This window comes from Cariama cristata, unplaced genomic scaffold (assembly GCF_000690535.1).
Source record: "Cariama cristata isolate BGI_N322 unplaced genomic scaffold, ASM69053v1 scaffold9444, whole genome shotgun sequence".
Classification (NCBI taxonomy): Eukaryota; Metazoa; Chordata; class Aves; order Cariamiformes; family Cariamidae; genus Cariama; species Cariama cristata.
Window position 1 is genome coordinate 73,318 of NW_009612383.1, and position 19,072 is coordinate 92,389.

The 19,072-nt window shown below is 43.1% G+C and overlaps 1 protein-coding gene across 1 annotated transcript in view; it reads left to right on the forward strand.

The window, feature by feature from the left end:
* TMEFF1 (transmembrane protein with EGF-like and two follistatin-like domains 1) overlaps nt 1-18,657 on the forward strand; it is a gene marked incomplete at its 5' end in the record, with an annotated part of 47,985 nt that extends 29,328 nt beyond the window's left edge. Inside the window, 3 exons of the mRNA XM_009698606.1 lie at nt 11,679-11,827; nt 12,702-12,767; nt 18,530-18,657. Of these exons, the coding sequence (XP_009696908.1) occupies nt 11,679-11,827; nt 12,702-12,767; nt 18,530-18,657 (343 nt within the window). The remainder of the gene's footprint in view (nt 1-11,678; nt 11,828-12,701; nt 12,768-18,529) is intronic.
* Nucleotides 18,658-19,072: the final 415 nt, after the last annotated feature.

The window sequence follows — 19,072 nt, forward strand, 5'->3', positions numbered from 1 at the left end:
TTAGAAAATTAATGTTCAACTGTATACAAATAAGTACATTATTTCTTTATATAAATGCAAAAAGGAATCAGGTTGAGGAAACATCTTAGAAATGTATTTCTCCATATGTTTCTCCATATCTTTTTTCTTTTCTCATACAACTTACAAGTATTTTAAAGGGTTGTTAGTTTATGGGCAGGCTTTTCAAGAGCGTAGAAGATCACTTGCAGATACACTAGCCTTAAGCTGCATAAACATGTACTATGCCGTATTGTCCATACAGTGGTTTTCTGTAGGTCTGTGGTAACAGGATGCAGACAACAGGTTTCACATAGATTGGCCCTGATTTTTTTTTTTCCCCTTTAGCGACAAAACTGAAACATAGGTTGTATAAGTCATAGGAAAAGCTACTGCCTGAGACCAATCAGTCAGTACCTCCCTTTCTACCCTGCCCATCAAAATGTCTTTCTGGCCAGAACCTTCCTCTGCTGTGTTGAAAAGGCAACGTATTAGGCATAATGGTGCGAAACATGTGGCAGGGGAGTGAAAAAGTACACGAGAGGTTGGTAAATTTAAATTTTTGTGTGGGAAACTGACCAGAAGCCTAAAGACGTAGGCAGTATGAGGGTGGTTGTGTGTTTTCTGCTGAAATTTTGAATTGGAAATACAGTCAAGTTGAGAAGTGGAGATGGAGGTGGCAGCACAAAGCTTGGGGTAAATCCTATAGGGCACCAACCCAAACACCTGTGGTTTGCTGTTGATATACTTTGGGGTATCTAGACTGCAGTTTTTCCTTAACACCCACTGGACTTTTCAGTTCTACTGATTATTCATGTGATAGAGATAAACACATCATCCTAGCAGTACACAATCAGGAGATTGTACAGCGATAATACTGAAACACTTAAAATAATACAGTATGAATGCAAAACAGCTGTGGTTGTAAAATCGTTTTCATCAGCGTAGCACTTAAATCAACTCTTTCTTCATTGAAAGCAAGGTATATAAATATTTGTAATACTATTGTGGCTATTAAGGACTCCAAGTGAATTTTTTTAAAACTTAAATAAATAATGTTCAGTGTAATTTTTATAAAGCTTCTAAACAACATGATGCCTCAGTTTACTGCATATGATTGAAATTATTATTTAAATCTTTTGAGAGCTGAGTAACTTTTTATTTATTTTTTTACAATCGCCACCCACAGCACTGGCAAAGAAACTAATAATATAAACTTACTTATGGATTTGGGGTTTTTTGATATTATGATTAGAAAGGTGGGCTCTTTAGTATATATATTTCTTCATTAGACTTCAATTTTCAAATGGTCCTGACTTCCATTTGATTTTTTAAGGCTTCTTACTATTACTTGGTCATTTTTTCCACAAGTTTCTTACACATACCAAAATTTATGCTCAGAGTAAGGGAGAACATTTTAATACTTAAATATTAAATATATAGAATACAGTAAATATAAATTATATGTATTTATATAATTTTAGTATTAACATTTAAAATATACTGAATCAATTGAAGAATAGGGGTTTAATTTCACATTTTTTCCTCAAACGTGAAGTATCTTTCCAACATAACAAGCAGTATTGCTTATGAGGAGTTATATCCTCTGCTCTTGCACTGTTTTGCATGGCATGTCTCTTTCCTCTTGCATGCCAAAGCACTGCTAGATACCCAAATAAAACAACATGCCAACATCTAGTAAGTGTCAGAAGGAATGTTCCTTTAAAAGGCACTTTAAAGTATGTTGTAACTTCAGGAAAATAATATCCAGAATGAAATCATGAACTGTAGAATAATTTGGGTTGGAAGGGATCTCTAGGGGGTCCTCTGGTCCCAGCTCGCTCCCTGCAGTGCAGCCAGGGATGGTTCATTCAGGTGGCTCAAGGGCTTCTCCAGGAGAGCTCTGACCATCTCCAGGAAGGGAGATTTGACATTTAGGCATCTGTTCAAGGACTGAGCCGCTCTGACTTTGAGGAATAATTTCCTTCTGTTCAATCAGAATTTCTTTCGCTGCAACTTGCCGCTCCTGTCTTTCGCCCCTCTACTGTGCACCTCTGAGAAGAGCCTTGACCTGCATTCTCGACAAACCAAACCCCCTTAGGCTGTTGGTGACAGCATCAGTCACCTCCGTAGCCTCCTCTTTTCTGGGCTGAACAAGCCCAGTGCCCCAGCTATTCTTTACACAGCACACGCTCCAGCCCTCTGCCCATCGCGGTGGCTCACCACTAGACCTTCCGCAGTTTCTCACAGTATTTCCTGTTACTGAGGGGGTCCCAAAACTGGACACTCATTCACGACAGTGCTCCAGATGGGACCTCACGAGTCCTGAGTGGAGGACAACAGTCATTTTCCTTGGTCTGCTGGCGACCCTCCTGTGATGCAGCCCAGCACCCTGCAGCTTCCCTGAATACTCAGGTCCTTTTCTGCGGAGCTGCTCTCCCACCAGTCCACCCCTAGTCTGTCCTGTGGCTTTCTCTTCATCTTCAGACTTCAGGAGGTTCCTCCACCTTATCAAGGCCCGATTCGAGTGGTCATCTTGCCCTCCATCTTATGCTCAGTACCAACCTTCCTTTCCTTTGGTCCCTAAATGGCTGGAATAAATTTCATTAATTTTAGTTTTAAATATAATTTTTCTTTTTTTTTTTTCCCTTAGTCTTTGATGAGGAAATCATTAACTTAAAAATAGCTTCACTGTAAAAGTTCAAATGTGTCACGTTCTCAGTTTTACCTAAATTTTGTTTTTTAACAGATGAAATACGGAAATGAGATTCTGAGCACTTTCAGTGTTTTTCTTAATCAGTGTACTATGCTGTCAAAGATCTGTTGTGACTCATAATGTAGATTTTCAAGAAACATTGACGACTGATCCCCAAGTAGACCTTTCAAGATTAACATTTTACAGGATTTACTTTGGAAAGAAAATGTGTCTCAGCAACATATAGATTCAGCTGGCCTGTAATTTACATAGTGTCTGTTTGCACAGTGGCCAAACCAGAAACTCAGAAGTCTAAGTATTAACACTTAGAAATACCAATATGGACATTTTGAAGTCCCAGTCTCTGCCTTGTCTATCTAATTTGTATTCCAGGGAAAGATTCGGTCTGTTTGAAGTATGGCATGCTGGTTTATACTTGCCTCTGTTGACCACTTTTTCACTCATTTACCATAGCCAACCTTTTTTTTTTTTTTTGTCTGTCTTCTTAGGGTGTGATGTCGTATGTAGGTACTCCTAAGGAAGAGTATCGTAATCCTGTGTAAATGTCATTCACAGCTTTCTGATCCAGCTGAAAAAATCCTCAGTATCTGTGTGTAAAACAAAACGCACAGACACAAACAATAGAGGAAATCAACCTAAACAAGGGATTTACGATTGTGTGGTGGGATTACTGAATTATGTAAAATTAGGCTACAGGAATTCCTGATATGAAAGGAATAGTATAATGGTCTTTTCATTATACTGACTATTAAGAAATGGAATAGATCCTAGATGGGTAATAATCCAGCCGTGGTTTTTTAATGTATATTTTTAACGATCTTTGCAGCAGTGTGTGCCAAGTCTTTGAAAGTTTCTGTTATTCGAGGGTGGAGGGAGGGTTAGGTTGCTCTTGTGAGAGCAAGCATCAGTTCACCACCTGTGCTGCTGCAAGCTCACTGCAGGTAAGGACTAAATTTCTACAGTGGTCAGAGCAAGCCATGCCGTGAAATTAAAAAATGGAGTGAAGGGATGGCTGGAAAGTAGCTGAAGCTTATGCTATTTAAAGGGTGTTCTGCGTTGCTGGGCAGAGGTAAAGACCGAGAGGGTGTTCAAGCAGGGCGCAGAGAAGCTTGTAGAATTGAAATCTACTTTACTGGTGCTCTAAAGGGATTTTAAAAAATACACCCAAAAAATAATGAAGATTCAGCTCTAGTTGAATGGGTAAAGAAATCACTTTGAAATCCAGGTTTCCTTAGTTCAGGTTTCATCTGGGAAGAATTGCACACAAGGGAAGAAACATCAAATGAAAGGTAATCCTTCATTTGACATGGTTATCTTCTTAACTGCAATTGCAACACCCCTGCTATTTCAGTTCACCTAAATTTATTCCATCAAGCATACTCTTATCCATCTGTGTGCATTTCACACACATTGTTTTATTCTAGTGTTTCCATTTTACATTTGTAAGCAGATGTGCCAATAAATAGGTGAGCACCCGAGAAAGCTTACCGTTGCTGTTGGCTACTCGGAAGGGGTAGCAAGCAGCACGCTCTGTGAGGCCAGGCCAGAAAAACACATCTGTGAGCAAATCCCAGGTGGGCACAAATGTGGCAGCCCGATCTCTTGGTTGGAACCACCAGCCTCTCTCAGTAGCCAAGCCCACTCCATAAATCTGTAATGCTTTTCTTTTCCTTTTATTCTCTCTCTTCTTTGAATCTACCATGATTTTTAAGCACGCAGAACTTCCAACAGACCACATTCACCTTGAAGTCTGAAAACAAAAAGGAGCCTTGAAATGTGTTCTGATCTCTGGGGATCTAATTAATTTACTGATAGCAGCAAGTGCTCTTACAGCCTGAGCTTGTTTCAAAACGTGTCACATCATTTTACTAAACACGTTGTCTTTATTACACCTAGTAGCCCCTAATAAATGAGTTGTACATTCTCATTTCTTATTTATTAAAGCCACCTCAACTTTTGTTTGGTTTAATTATAGCACTTGGTACTTTCCTGAACTCAACTGCTTTTCTGTTTAACTAATGGTGTTAATGAATGATGTGCATGCAACTTCGAAAGCATGTCACAGCAAGCTGGTGCCTTTTTTCTTACAACGTCAACTCTCTGATGACGAGTGACAAAATTAAGGCTTTTTCTGTATGTCCTAGTACATGCCCTTGACTTTCCAGGGCTAAGCGGGAGAAAAGATTTGTTGAGGACACTGAGCAGCAATCCTCTCCAGTAAGACATCAACTTGGAGAATTAACTGCCTGTTTAAATCCTTTTGGTTAAAACCAATAGGAAGATTGTCGTGAAAAAAACTCTTGTAGTGCTTTGACTCCTTTTATTCCAGCGTGACTTTTACAACCAGCTGCTACAGCAAAAACTTGAAGCACTCGTTCCCTTCTTTCTGGTTGGAAGCACCAAGCACTTTCAAGACATCCTTAGTACATGATTCTGTTAAGCGATTTTTCCTTAAGTGACTAACTTTTCTTCTGAAGGTTGTGCTGAGCAGCCACGCATCAGGCTGAAGGCACCAGTTGTTAGGGGTTTTTTTAAAATTTTCATGGAGCACCAAGCAGGATCATGTTTGTCAAACACATAGAAAAGCCAGAGAGGTGGTGGGGCTCAAGCTGTGGAGTCCTCACTCGGCTCCAAGCGACGGTGACAAAACACCCAGTATCAGTAGTAGGGCTAAGATTTTGCCATAGTCTTGACGTGTATTGGGATGTGATGATTGATTTACCCAACGTGGCATGGCTTTGGCAAGCCTGAGAGAAGACTGGCACTTTGAAAAAGCAACTGGGGGAAGAGAAGCCTTTTATTGTACGGTTTGGGGGTGGGTTTTGATGCAGACTTTGCAGTGCTTATCCTCACTTTTAGCAGCTCAGGATCACCTTCAAACAACAATTTATGCTTGCACCACTGCTGTACTTCAGGCAATCATTCCTGGAAGTTATTCCAAATAGCAGGAGTAAATAATTGAGAGCTAGGCGAAAGATAACTATGATGTTTGAATGGCATTTTTGTTTTGCAAGCTTTCAAAAGACTTACTTTTCTCTTTGTGAAAATCTGCATGATTCTGAGTTTTCTTTCCCGAGATCCTTCCTGATTCCGTTGTGAGAATAAGGAATAAACACATCTGTCAGAGCGGCATTTGCCTGAGAGACGGAGCTCGAGCTTCTGCGCTGCCTGCCCAGGAGACTTCTCACGTGTGACCCCAGGAGCCAGGCTGGCTGCTCACCTCACCTGGGGATCTCCCATATCCACCTTCCTGGCCTGCTGGCAGCATAAAAGCAACTCAGACCTGAGTTTGAACCTCAGGTTTTCCACTCTAGAAACTTAAATACGAGATTCTGTTCTGCAGTTATTTATGACTGACATCATCACATGCTATCATCTTCTTACACAGTGTCAGCCATCCAAACTCAGACCAGCCTTTAGCATTTGTGAAAATATACCAAGGGGTCAAAATAGCAGTGTTTAAGAGGTTCTAGATAGTTAATTTCTCACATAAGAAATTAAGTTTCTATATCTGAGTAGTTACCTATTATTACAAATACTGTTGTGTGATAGGTACCGTTCTATTCTTCTTTTTTTTTTCTGCAAACCAGCCATTTTGGTACACTGTAATTTCAGTGTGCACCTACCTGCTCACGCCAGAAGTTGCATGCTTACAGCACACCTCGTTTTTATTTCTACTGGTAATTAGGGATGGAAATGCATCTTGCTTCTGTTCTTTTCTGTAAGGAATAGAATGAAAATGTTACCTAAAAATCAGTGTTAAAAATATTTAAAGCTAGAATCAAAGCTGTGATATCTCAACAAATGCAGGATAGTGTTTTATTACATCTTTAAAGTGAGTAGAAGTAATGTGGAAAATTCTGTTCAAAATACCTTTTTTTTACGTGGATTAAAATACTAACCTAAATCTTGCTGACATAAGCTTTCCAGTCCTTCCTATTTTATAAAATCATCTCCTGTTGCATGTTATTATATTATAGCCCTAATATTTTTATGCTGAGTGTGTGAATTCAGAAAGACGATCAAAACCTTTGCATCCTTTTGCCCCTGAAGCTAATTTTTCAGGCTAGTGCCGGTAGCAGGCTGGTGGCCGGAGGAGTCCCGCCTCACGGCAACCGCCATTCATTGCCATTCGGTTCAAGTCCTGCTGGGAAGTGTCCGTAGCCGCACGGCCGAGCTCGGGGAGCTGCATGTGGCACTGCTGTCACGGACCGCTGTACGTGGATGCCGTGCTGGTGGGAGCTAAGGCAGAAGTGAGAATAAGTGCTTAAAAGGTGGGATGTTGGGAATTTTAGTTAGGGTCTACTCTGCCTCCTCCTGGGTGCCCTTCTTGTGCTCCTCGTCCTGCTGGGAAGTGTCCGTAGCCGCACGGCCGAGCTCGGGGAGCTGCATGTGGCACTGCTGTCACGGACCGCTGTACGTGGATGCCGTGCTGGTGGGAGCTAAGGCAGAAGTGAGAATAAGTGCTTAAAAGGTGGGATGTTGGGAATTTTAGTTAGGGTCTACTCTGCCTCCTCCTGGGTGCCCTTCTTGTGCTCCTCCCATCTATCCCCCTTCATGATCACAAGTTTTTCATGCCCTCCCTTCCCCAGCAGCTCTCTGTGTTATCCTCTGCCCTCTTCGTGCTCTCTCCCCAGCGTAAGAGGGACTTGTCAGGATTACTATATGGGAATTCAATTCTATGCCCAGTTTCAGTCTTCAGCTGTGAGGAAAAAAAAAACTACAGTCCATGGTGCCTCACACAGATTCTCCTGCCTGCAAAAGCCCCTGATAAGATTTCTGTCCTTTAAGGCCCCACTTTTAGCTCATTAACTCTGTCTGCTGCATCTTCTCCTATACTCTGTGTGCTGCTTGTATGGTCCGTGGGATGGTTCAGCCCCATGGACTGTGCTTGGTAGCCTTGGGCTTTGACTTCTGCCTGGCTTTAGGACTCAAACTGGCTGATGGGGAGTTGTTTCCCCTCAAGAGGTTGGATTTTCTGTCATCTCCTCAGTATCAAGCTGCTGTCTGCCCTCTGCAGCTCTCTGACTTTGGGGTGTTACATATTTTCAGTATTTCATAACAGGTTCTTCCAATACTTTCCCCAGCTGCTTTTTTGTTTCAGTCTGTGGTGGTGGTCCTGTCCTCTTGCAGGGACTCAGCTGCTGGTTTTGATGTGTTTGATGTGCAGCATCAGAGCAGCAACTTGCTCTCCCACGGTTTTACCTTCCTTCACAAACACCGAGCGGTTAAAAACAACTTTTTTTTCATGTTTTCTATCAAGAGCAGCACTCCTCATGTTTCACTGCTCCCATCTCACAATTTGGCCCTTCCCACCCACCTGGCTGTATTTTGGGTCTAGTGCCAACGGGCTATGAGCAAGGACAACTTCACTGTACCCCACGCGGACTCTCTGACAGGTACAGGTTTCTAACGTGTGCTCCTGGCTCCCTCTCTGCCACCCTACTGCATCCATGGAGGCCCTGCTCCTTTCAGAGCATCACTCCCCAGCCATGTCCTCACCTTAACTCGTTCCCTTTCGGCTCTCTGAAAGGCTTCAGGCTTTTTTGTTGGAATAATGAAGCATAATAGTTTGAATTTTTTTTAAGTACATTAGTCCAGTTCAGCTCTTCCTTATCCCGCAGTATACTTAACCACCTGCTTTTAGATGCCAGACGGTTCTGTCGAAGCATCTACACCAGTAACTAAATAGCCAAGTGAAGGCCAGACGTACTGTTTGGCAACATGGTCATAGGCAAAGAAGTAGCTAAAACAGCATCAGACAGATAATCGGATGTATGTAGGGGGGTGAACATCTGAAATTGAACTTTTGAACTCCCAAGCTGCTACTGGCATGGCCTGGTTGTAAATTTTGGGTGATGCCTGGGCTAAACAAAAGTGTCACATCCTGAATCCTCCAGTTAATAAAGAGCCATGAGACAGAGTCAGCAGCTGGGAAGCTGGTCGTGCCATGCGTTTCTACAGATAGACTGCTTAGACCGGGAAACCAAGGACCTGGGCTCTGGAGAGAAGAGGTGTCCCAAAAGGCAGTGCCCTTGGACAGAAGAAGGGTGTCTGGAGGGAGAACAGTGTGGATCCTGGAAGAGGGGGCAGATGCTGGAGATGAGGGACACAAACACCAGAGGATGCCCTGAGAGCCCAGTCGGTTTTGCCAGGCACTGTGGCCGGCAACAGCTGTTAACAGGGAGCCATGGCAGGGCAGAAACCACCACGACTGTCCGCCCCATCTCCCCGTGGGAAAGGCAGTCAGGACTTACCCAAGGCTGCACTGCCTGGGGAGCGCATGTGTGAGCAGCACCCGTGAGGGGTGGGCAGCAGGCACGTGTCCCACCAGCTGGCCGGGTCTGTCCGACCGGTGAGGGCCTCGTGTGCCTGCAGCCCTCATGCTTGTGGATGGAAATCATGTATGTCTGCCAGCTGGTCAGGCTCTGCTGTACCAGCGGGGCCCTTGCTAGTGTGCTTGCAAGCCTCCAGTAAATCCCAGTATCCAGACTGGCAGCAGGTTGGCGTTTCACTCGCTCCCGCACCCTGGCAGTCACCAGCTCTGTCCTGCTCCAATGACACAAAGCAACTGCAAGCCTGTTGCAGCTGGTCATTGGGCTTCACCTGCTTCACACTGCCCCAGCACTTACGGACCTGTCTCCAGCTCTCTTCTAGTAGGCGCTTTTTTTTTTTCCCTACTTTAAGATGTAAATTTTAAATGATAAAAAGAAATTTTTGTGCATTGAAGAGATGGTTAGAGCTAAGACTGAGAGTGTTTATCAGAAAAACAGGGTCAGGAATTCACGACTACCCCCAAAACAAGCATTTGGCAATACTAAGAAAGTAAACATTTAACATTAGATGTTAAATCTAAACACAGGGAAGCATGAAAGTGTAAGAAGTTTCCAAGCAGTTTCAAGTCTAGCCTGTAATGTCACCATGAGGAAGAGAAAAATATTTTCAAAACTCACCTTATTTGTCACCAGGAATGACAAAACCCAACAGTAATTATAACACTATGGATCATAATTGGATGGTGATTACAGACAGATTTAGAGCTATTTGGACAGAGAAATACAGATGGAATTGGTCTGGAGATACATATACAAATGTGCTCAGACATGACAAAGATGGGTGCACGCAGGCAGTGGTGGTTCCTGAGTGCTAAGGCTGAGCAAAGATAACTGTAAGCACCTAGCCAGTGTCATATAAATTAGGACTAGCTCTCTGCTCATTTGTGTCGATAAATGTGCACAGCTGCTAAGCCGTGGGCCCTAATAAACCCCTTGTTAGGCTTGTTAGGCTTAAAGTAATGTAGGAGCATATAAACAAAATAGTACTTCCTTTCCTGGGTCTAAGGTTTACAACCATCACTATTTCTAGTAAGAAAAATTATATGTTCATCTTATTGATATTTAGCAGCTTCATGAGTACTTTGCTGTAGGTCCCTAAGATGTGTAGAGACTCATTACTGGGGCAATTTTTCACTGTCAATAGGTGCACTTAAAAACCTGTTTGCACTAGTGATTTTCTTTTGTCTAGCGACAATCTGAAGTTCACAGGCATGAAATATTACTGGCAAAATTAGCATCCTTAAATTTAGGCAACAAAAGGCGCGCATGGAAAAAGAGGGAGAGAGAAAGAAATGTACGCTGGCAATCTTCAATGTTTCTGCAGCATGGAATTGGGTTCTGATGCGAGATTTGTTACTGACTTGAGGCACACATATGTCTATTTAATAATCTAATTGATCTGCAACAGCTGGAAAGAACATAAAAAACCTGGCAAGTTAGTGGCTTGGGTTTTTTCCCCCACCCGATGTCTTACAAGAGTGAATCAGGATGAAGCTAGCAGCAGCAATATCAGACCATGTGCCCCTGTGTAGAGCTTTCTGGCAAGGAGAAGACCGTGTGGCCACTGCCAGCTTCTTAGAAGATGCAAAGTGTCTGCTCCTGCTCTCACAGCATCAGGAGAAGCTTGATTGAGAGCTGGACCTGGTGCCCACCTCGTTGCCTGTTCTGCAGCCACACTCCTTACTTTTTCCAGTCCAGAGGGAGAGTGGGGCTTGCAGAGCAAAGTGAAACACACAGAGAAGCTTTCATTCAAAAATAGAAGTTGAGTGAAAAAGTAGAATATCAGTTAAAATAAACAAGGCAGGTGGGGCTTGGAAAGGTTGAAAGTTTTCCTGTGCCATTCACACATGTAAAATTTCAGGACTTTTTGTTGGGACAACAAAACTATCTAACCAAAAACAGGTAAGTCATAGCCCTGCTAAGTCTTTGGCTGTCCTACATTTGTGTGGTTAGGAACCAACCACACGCTAGGTCTTCATTTTTCCCATTTTTGTTTTACAATCCCTAGTTGCAAATTATATGGAAAATGCTGTGTCTAAAATAACCAAAGTGAATATGAAATAATTCAGATTGCATAATCCTGTTTTAAATACAGCATAATAAACCCACTGTTAACTTTCAAAGGTATGAGTGAATGTCTTGATGAAATGACACAGTTAACCAAGCATATTGATTCTGTACAGTCTCTGAAATAGAAAAAATCCTTTTACTGCTTAGCGGAAATGGGAAGCCTTTTTGTTTCCCTCTCAGGGATCCTGACACCCCCAAAAAAGTAGAATATTCATCTGGTTTTGTTCACACTTGAGAACAGACACCACAAACTGTTAGATTAATGTAGTAAATCTTCCTAGTAATGTGTTATCAATTTTCAGGTGTTAATGAGATTGATATCGTAGTAAAACTGCAGGAAACATCAATACGTTATTAAAAAGCATACTGAAGCGCCTATTCATAATTTTCTACATTCTGCTTGGAAACCTGAGATGTCAATGAATTCTTCAGCCTCCTCACGCAACGCGCTCTTCTCTCCTGGTATTAGTGTATGAGCTAGTGTTTACTCAGGACTCAACATGACTAATTTTTTCTTTGCTGGATGTCAATTTTGTTTTGCTGTATGTTTCAATTAACAGGTGTGTATGTAATATAGACTGCAGTGGATACAGTTTTAATCCTGTATGTGCTTCTGATGGAAGTTCCTATAACAATCCATGCTTTGTTAGAGAAGCATCATGTCTGAGGCAAGAGCAGATTGACATCAGGCATCTTGGACACTGCTCAGGTAGGCTTAATTTTGTTTTTCTGGTAAATGTAAATTCTGATATAGATGGGCTTGATAGAGCTTTCCCTTTTCCGTTTTTGATCAGAAGTCACTGATCCAGTTATCAGTGAACTCCCTGCCTGTATTTTAGAGTTTCCCACACAGAGGTATGTGTACTCTACATACATATGTGCTGCGTGTACATCACCTTTCTTTGGCTGCTGTTACCTGGAAAGACAGCAAAAGCTCTTAGGAGAATCTAAGCAGTAGCCCAACGGGTCTTACATGAGGGGGTGTTAAGAAGTAGGAGAGCAACTGGAATACTGGGATGTGGGAAACATTCCCTCTTGCTGCTATGGGCTGTACAGTGTGTTTCCAAGGTGAGTTGAGTTGGGCCCCAATTGCACAAATATTTATCCATTTCCTTTTCCAGTGTTGGAATGGTTCACCGAAACCCTCTGTCTGCTGCCTTGTAGTTAATCATGTGCATGAGTCTGCAGTTTTGGGGTCTCGCAGTTGGGACCTTCTCATGGGAATAACAGCTTTCCGCCATCTCTTTACCAGTTATGTCTAGATCTGTAACTTGGACAGTTCCAAAACCAAAAGAGATTGTCACCAAAATAACCTAGGCCCATACCACAGAAAAGTTTTTAGTTCAAAACCTACAGCTTGGGCTCTGCCATCTGTTGGTCTGGGTGATGGGGTTAGTGACTCTGTTACTGACCAGGTGTGCTACCAACCCCCTTGTATGGGAGGAACAATGTGGGAATGTGTTCAGTTTTACTGCAATTACAATACTTCTTTGACTGTTATTCTGGCTTCTCAATGACATACATGTAGTGGTCTGGAAATAAGCCTTTCCTAATAGCTATCCATGCATGTATTTATCATCTAGAAACAGATGAGACAAACGCAGTTGGAAAGAAAGACGATGGCATGCAGTATCGGCCAGAGGTGAAAGGTACTGTGCCGACTTTGTGCTGTTTGGTTGTGGTTTCACAAAATGACAAAATGGAGCACGCGGTCCCTTCTTGTCTGCCTTACAGCTTTACTTTTTTCAACCGAGACAGATCTGTGAACAATTTCTTTCTTACAGCACGTTGCGACGCTGGCAAGAAGGAGATGTGCATGATTTGTGAGTTTGCCTGTTGTATTCCTCTCACAAAAGGAAAGTCACTGTTCCCGCAGTTGTTGTCCTCTGACTCAGGGGACCTGGCAGCCCAAGGTGTATCACTATTATTAAAGACTGAGGCAAAAAAAGCACTGAATGCCTCTGCTTTTTCTTCATCCCTATTAGTCAGATGATCAACCACAACAAGTATAAGTCCAATGTTTTCTTTAGACCTCCTCTTGTTATTAACGTATTTTAAAAAGCCCTTCTTGTTATCTGACACAACACTGGCCAGTTTCAACTCTAACTGAGCTTTGGCTTTTCGTGTCTTCTCCCTGCATATACGAAGCACAGCTCTGTACTCTTCCTGTGAAGCCTGACCTTGCTTCCAGAGAACATACAATTTCTTTTTCCTCTTGAGCTCCACGAGGAGTTCCCTGCTCAGCCAAGCTGGTCTTCTGCCCCGCTTGCTTGACTTCTGACACAATGGGATTGTCTGCTCCTGTGCTTCTGAAAGGTGCTTCTTAAAAACTGACCAGTGGATTCCTAAGCCCTCAAAAGCAGATTCCCAGGGTACTCTGCTAAATATCTCCCTGAATAGCTTCAGGTTTGCTCTCCTGAAGTCCAGGGTAGCAACTCTGCTGTCCTTTTTTCTCGTTACACTGACAGATTTAAACTCAGCCATTTCACGATTACTGTGGCCAAGACAGCCACCTACCATCACACCCCCCACGAGTCCTTCTCTGTTCAGAAATAGCAAGTCTAGGAGGGCACCTTTCCTAGCTGGCTCACCGAGTACCTGTGACAAGAAGTTATAATCTCCTACAAACCTCAAGAATATCCAAGACCTGCTCGTCATAGCAGTACCATATTGCCAGTTGATGTCTAGGAAGTTGAAATCTCCCATAAGGACAAGGGCTACCGATCCAGAAATTTCTCCTAATTGCCTATAGAATAACTCATCAGTGCTTACATCCTGGCTGGGCAATCAGTGGTAGGCATTCACTACAATATCTCCTTGTTTTCCATCCCCCTAGTCCTCTACCCAGAGGCTCTCAACCCCATCATCACTAACCGTAGGGGCTGTACAATCAAACCTCTCCCTTACATACAGCGCAACTCCCCCACCTCGCCTGCCCTGCCGGTCCCTCCTGAACAGCCTGCACCCCTCCATCCCAGCACTCGGATCGTGGGACTCATTCCACCAAGTCTCACTAATACCAGTGGTATCGTAGCTCTGGGAACTGACCAACGCTTCCAGTTCATCCTGTTTTTTTTCTCATACTGCATGTGTTGGTGTACAAGCATTTCAGATCTGCTCCTGAGCCCTCCATGCTCCCAGAAGCAGCGCAAATGTTGCCACTAATGTTGTCACCCTCGATGAATGCCAGGCGAGCCCTTGGCTGACCTACTGCAATCCTGTTGGTATTCCCTTCCCCCATCGATTCTAGTTAAAAGCTCTCTCACTCAGTCCCACCCACTTACTCCCAAAGATGCGGTTTCCCCTTCAGGACAGGTGGATCCCGTCAGGCCCCAGAATACCTTGTGTGTCAAAGGCTATTCCGTGGATTAAAAACCCAAAGTTTTGGCAGAAGCACCCGTCCTGGAGCCAGGTATTGATATCCTGGGCTCGCCTGTTTCTTCCAAAGTCGCCCCCCCTTATTGGGAGGATTGAGAAAAACACTAGCTGTGCTCCCAAATTTTTTAGCATTCTTTCCAGGGCTCTGAAATCTCTTTTGATTGACCTCAGACTTTTTATTGCTACATCATTGGAGAAGGTCCAGAGGAGGGCAATGAAAATGATCCGAGGGCTGGAGCACTTCTCCTATGAAGAGAGGCTAAAAGAGTTGGGATTGCTCAGCCTGGAGAAGAGAAGGCTCCGGGGTGACCTCATTGCAGCCTTCCAATACCTGAAGGGGGCCTATATGAGAGATGGGGACAGACTTTTTAGCAGGGTCTGCTGTGACAGGACAAGGGGTAATGGTTTTAAACTAAAAGAGAGTAGATTTAGACTAGACATAAGGAAAAAATTCTTTACAATGAGGGTGGTGAAGCACTGGAACAGGTTGCCCAGAGAGGTGGTGGAAGCCCCATCCCTGGAGGCATTCAAGGTCAGGCTGGATGGGGCTCTGAGCAACCTTATCTAGTTGGAGATGTCCCTGCTCACCGCAGGGGGCTTGGACTAGATGACCTCTAAAGGTCCCTTCCAGCCCAAATGATTACATGTTTCTATGATTAGTACCCACGTGAAAAAGCAGGAGTGGATAGTAATCTGAAGGTTGTACTAAGCTCTTCGGCCTTGTGGTGACATCCCTAATTCAGGCCCCAGGAAGGCAGCAAACTTCCTTGAAAAGAAGGTCTGGTCTGCAAATGAGTGCTTCTGTACTGCACAGGAGGGAATCACTAATGACCATAACTTGCTGTTGTTTCTCCTTGGCGCTGGTCTTAACGCAGGTTTTGTTGCGAGGGGTTGGTATCTTCTCGGTTAGCTCTGGTCTTTAGTTTTTTCTGTCATTATACTTGTTTTGCACTCCCATGGCCTTCCAGAGTAAAGCCATCCCATTATGGCTTTCAACATTCCTTGTGTTCTTCTTGAAAAGCCATTCAGTGCCAAAAAGCTCTGTATATTTTTCTTTTTTCACAAATTCTCTTATTTTCACTCCATATCATATACCAGTTGGAATGATTTAATGTCAATTTTCACTTACATTATGAAGGCGTAAAAGGCACCAAATGGAATATACATCTTATTATGTGATGTAATGAAACACCACTTTTGGTTCCTATTCAGAAGAAGTTACAGTCTTTTATTTATTACGTATAAATTACCCTTGAAATCTGGTTAGTGGAAAAAACATTGTATATAATTATTATTATTAATGTGTGTAGTCTGTGCAGTCTGAAGTTCAGCAAATAATGTGCACAAAGGGAGTATGCCTTGTGCAAAAAAATTGTTTTGAAATTTTTTATACAGTAGTCAGGTCTTTTTAGATAGCGAGAGCCTGAAGCGATCTACTTTGAATGACTTTTTCTTCCAGGATAAGAGAACAGTCGTCCACACTCCTATCTATTTGCTGTTGCTTTAAATTCCTGTGAGTTACTCTTGTTAAACCCTGGTCTCTGAATGTGTAATACCTTCTAGTCTCTAGAACCACAGCCGTGGCACTCTCCTTCTCCTGCAGTGCAAGTGGCTACCAAAAGTTACATCCGAAAAGTTTCTCTTCCCAGATTCAGCTGGCTTGCTGGTTTTGTTGTTCCAAGATGAGCATCAGGGTTTCAGGTTTTGTGCATGCCTCTTCCTTCTGGTGAAGTATCTGAACTCTTATATCCAGTCACTCTTTCAAGGCTCCTACACCAGTTAAATCTTTCACTTTGCAGCTCCGAAGCAGTCTAGCAGGCCTCTCATATTAAAAATGGATTCCCGTCAATAGGTGGGTAAATGTCTGTTTTACACTAGGAATCACCTCCTGCATTTAATGACATCTCTTTGCTTAATACAAGTTTTGCCCCTGGCTTGGGTGGCCATAGCTACCTGGCCACCTTTCAGAGGATGCACCTGTCACTGGGCCTCACATTCTGTGTTAGTACATACATTAAAAACAGACATGGTGCAGCTATCTGAACAGACTAATACAATTGCTTGTAGCTTATTACCAGCTTTTGGTTAGGACTAGATGTGATGGTAATTAACTGCTTGAAGGAGGAGGGAGGCAACAGGTTTGGGACGAGACATCCCCACTTTTCTTTTCTTAAACATGCCATGACATAGTCTATTCCATCACGGCAGCGGTGAACGTATCACAGAATCATAGAATCAGAGAGTGGTTTTGTTGGAAGGGACCTTAAAGACCACCTAGTTCCAACCCCCCTGCCATGGGCAGGGACACCTTCCACCAGACCAGGTTGCTCAAAGCCCCATCCAGCCTGACCTTGAACACTTCCAGGGATGGGGCAGCCACAACTTCTCTGGGCAATCTGTTCTAGTGCCTCACCACCCTCCCCGTGAAGAATTTCAGTATATTGTCAGTAGTAGGCAATGTTCTTCCCTTGCATCAAGTCTTCTGTATCTTTAAAGAGCAGCCTGAACCAACAGGCTTCCTTATATCTAAAACCTCTAACAGTTAGATATTTTTTTTTCTCCTGGAACGAATTAGGAAACATTCCAGAAAATGTTCAGGGAAAACCATATCTGCAATTGTATAAGAGATTTCTTCTTCACAGTCTCTTTTTGCTTTGCACCTGCAGTTCATTATAATCTTTTATTTGTGACGCTATAGTCTATTGCCATGGAAATGAACATAATTCCACAATTAGGCTCACATCTTTAGATCTCTGCTCTTTAGAGAAGTTCATTATGAAATACCAACTTCTGTGTTTAGGACTTTTTTACAGAAAAACTTTGGAGGAAAGAATGGTTGAAAATGTACAGTATATAGTTTCAGTAACATGACAGAAGCACGGAAGATGCTGGAGCAGAAGGGACTGCCTTCCTGTGTTGGGCTGACCCGGCCAGCAACTAGGTGCCCACTAGCTGCTTGCTCACCCCCACCTTCCCACCAGGAAGATGGAAGAGACAATCAGAAGAGCAAACACGAGAAAAACTCATTGGTCAGGATAGAGGCAGTTTAAGAAGTGAAGGGGGGAAAAAGAGAAAAAAAAAAGAAGCAATGCAAAAGCTATCACTCACAATATCCCACCGGCAGACTGATGACCGATCTCTGAGCAACTGCCGCCTTGGAAAGACCAAAACCCTAGTTTTTATTGCAGAGCATGATGTCATATGGTAGGAGATATCCCTTTGGTAGTTGGGGTCAGCTGTCCCGGCTGTGTCTGCTCCCAGGCTCCTGCCCACCCCCAGCCTCCTGGCTGAGGGGAGAAGCAGAGGGAGAAGCAGAGAAAGCCTTGATGCCGTGGAAGCACCCTTCGGCAACGGCCAAAGCATGGTGTGTTATCAGCACCGTTTCAGCCAGAAATCTAAAACAGAGCACTGTATGGGCTGCTATGAAGAAAGTTAACTCCGCCCCAGCCGAAACCAGTACACTTCCCAAAGGAATGCCTATTTTAAGCTCATTTCAATATTTTCAAATTCCCTTTCCATAAAAGAGTTTCTCTGAGGACGACCACTACTGTAGTGTGTTTGATTTCAGCTGTACTACCGGTGGTACCAGTCAGATCTGGGCTTTATTGAGTTGTTTTCTACCCAGTAATCATAAAATGAGGTTCAGCTTCTTTCTAACCCTTCAGTTTTTTTTCCTCTGTTTAGACAGGGGAGAGAGCTCTCGGTATCTATGTATTTGCTCTTTGCCCCAATGCCACTGAGAAAGCTTCTCCTAATCTGCCTGAATTGGTTTGTTTCTGTCATGAATACTTTTCTCCTTTCAAGAAACCTGATGTAAGAAGCATATTTAGATGTCTCTGAGGATCATTTTTCAGTGCAGTACATTCTAGCAAATCTCTGTAGTGCCTCTGAAACTTCACCCTTAAGCCTTTGCTTTATTATTCTGTATTCCTTTATTCACTACAAGTTTTTAAGGATATGCTATTCTTGGTTGAGAGATTTTAATGAGTATCATGCTGCCATTTGTAATTGTTTGTGTATATTTCTTTTCAAGATGCCAGTGATCAAAGAGAAGACATTTACATTGGAAACCACATACCTTGTTCAGAAAGCTTCAACGGCTACTGTATACATGGAAAATGTGAATTCATTTATTCCACTCAGAAGGCTTCCTGCCGGTAAGTCCTGCCTGCCTCCAAAATGTGCTTGAAATTGCTGTAAAGCTTAATCAAAATGCTTTCTAGACATAATTACAGCATGTATCAGTTTGCAGTTATCTAAGCCGTGGCACGGGAGCTGTATCCCTGTGCTGTGGGCAGCACCCGGCTGCTCCAGTCCTGTGGGAGATACGTGCTCAGAGGAGAGGTGCAGGCAGTCGGGTAGTTCAGAAACTGAATCCCTCTAAGGAGCGTGGCCTCAGTGTTGTGTTCTTATTTCAGCTGCTAAATCCTATCTAAAGAAAAAAAAAAAAAAACAAAAAAACCACACCACACTAAAAAATGTGTGGCTTTTCTGTATGACTGTGCTTTCCCCATTGACCTCTCAGTCTGTTCTTATACTATCTGTACATTTTATTGCTCCTGTCATAAATGCTCTC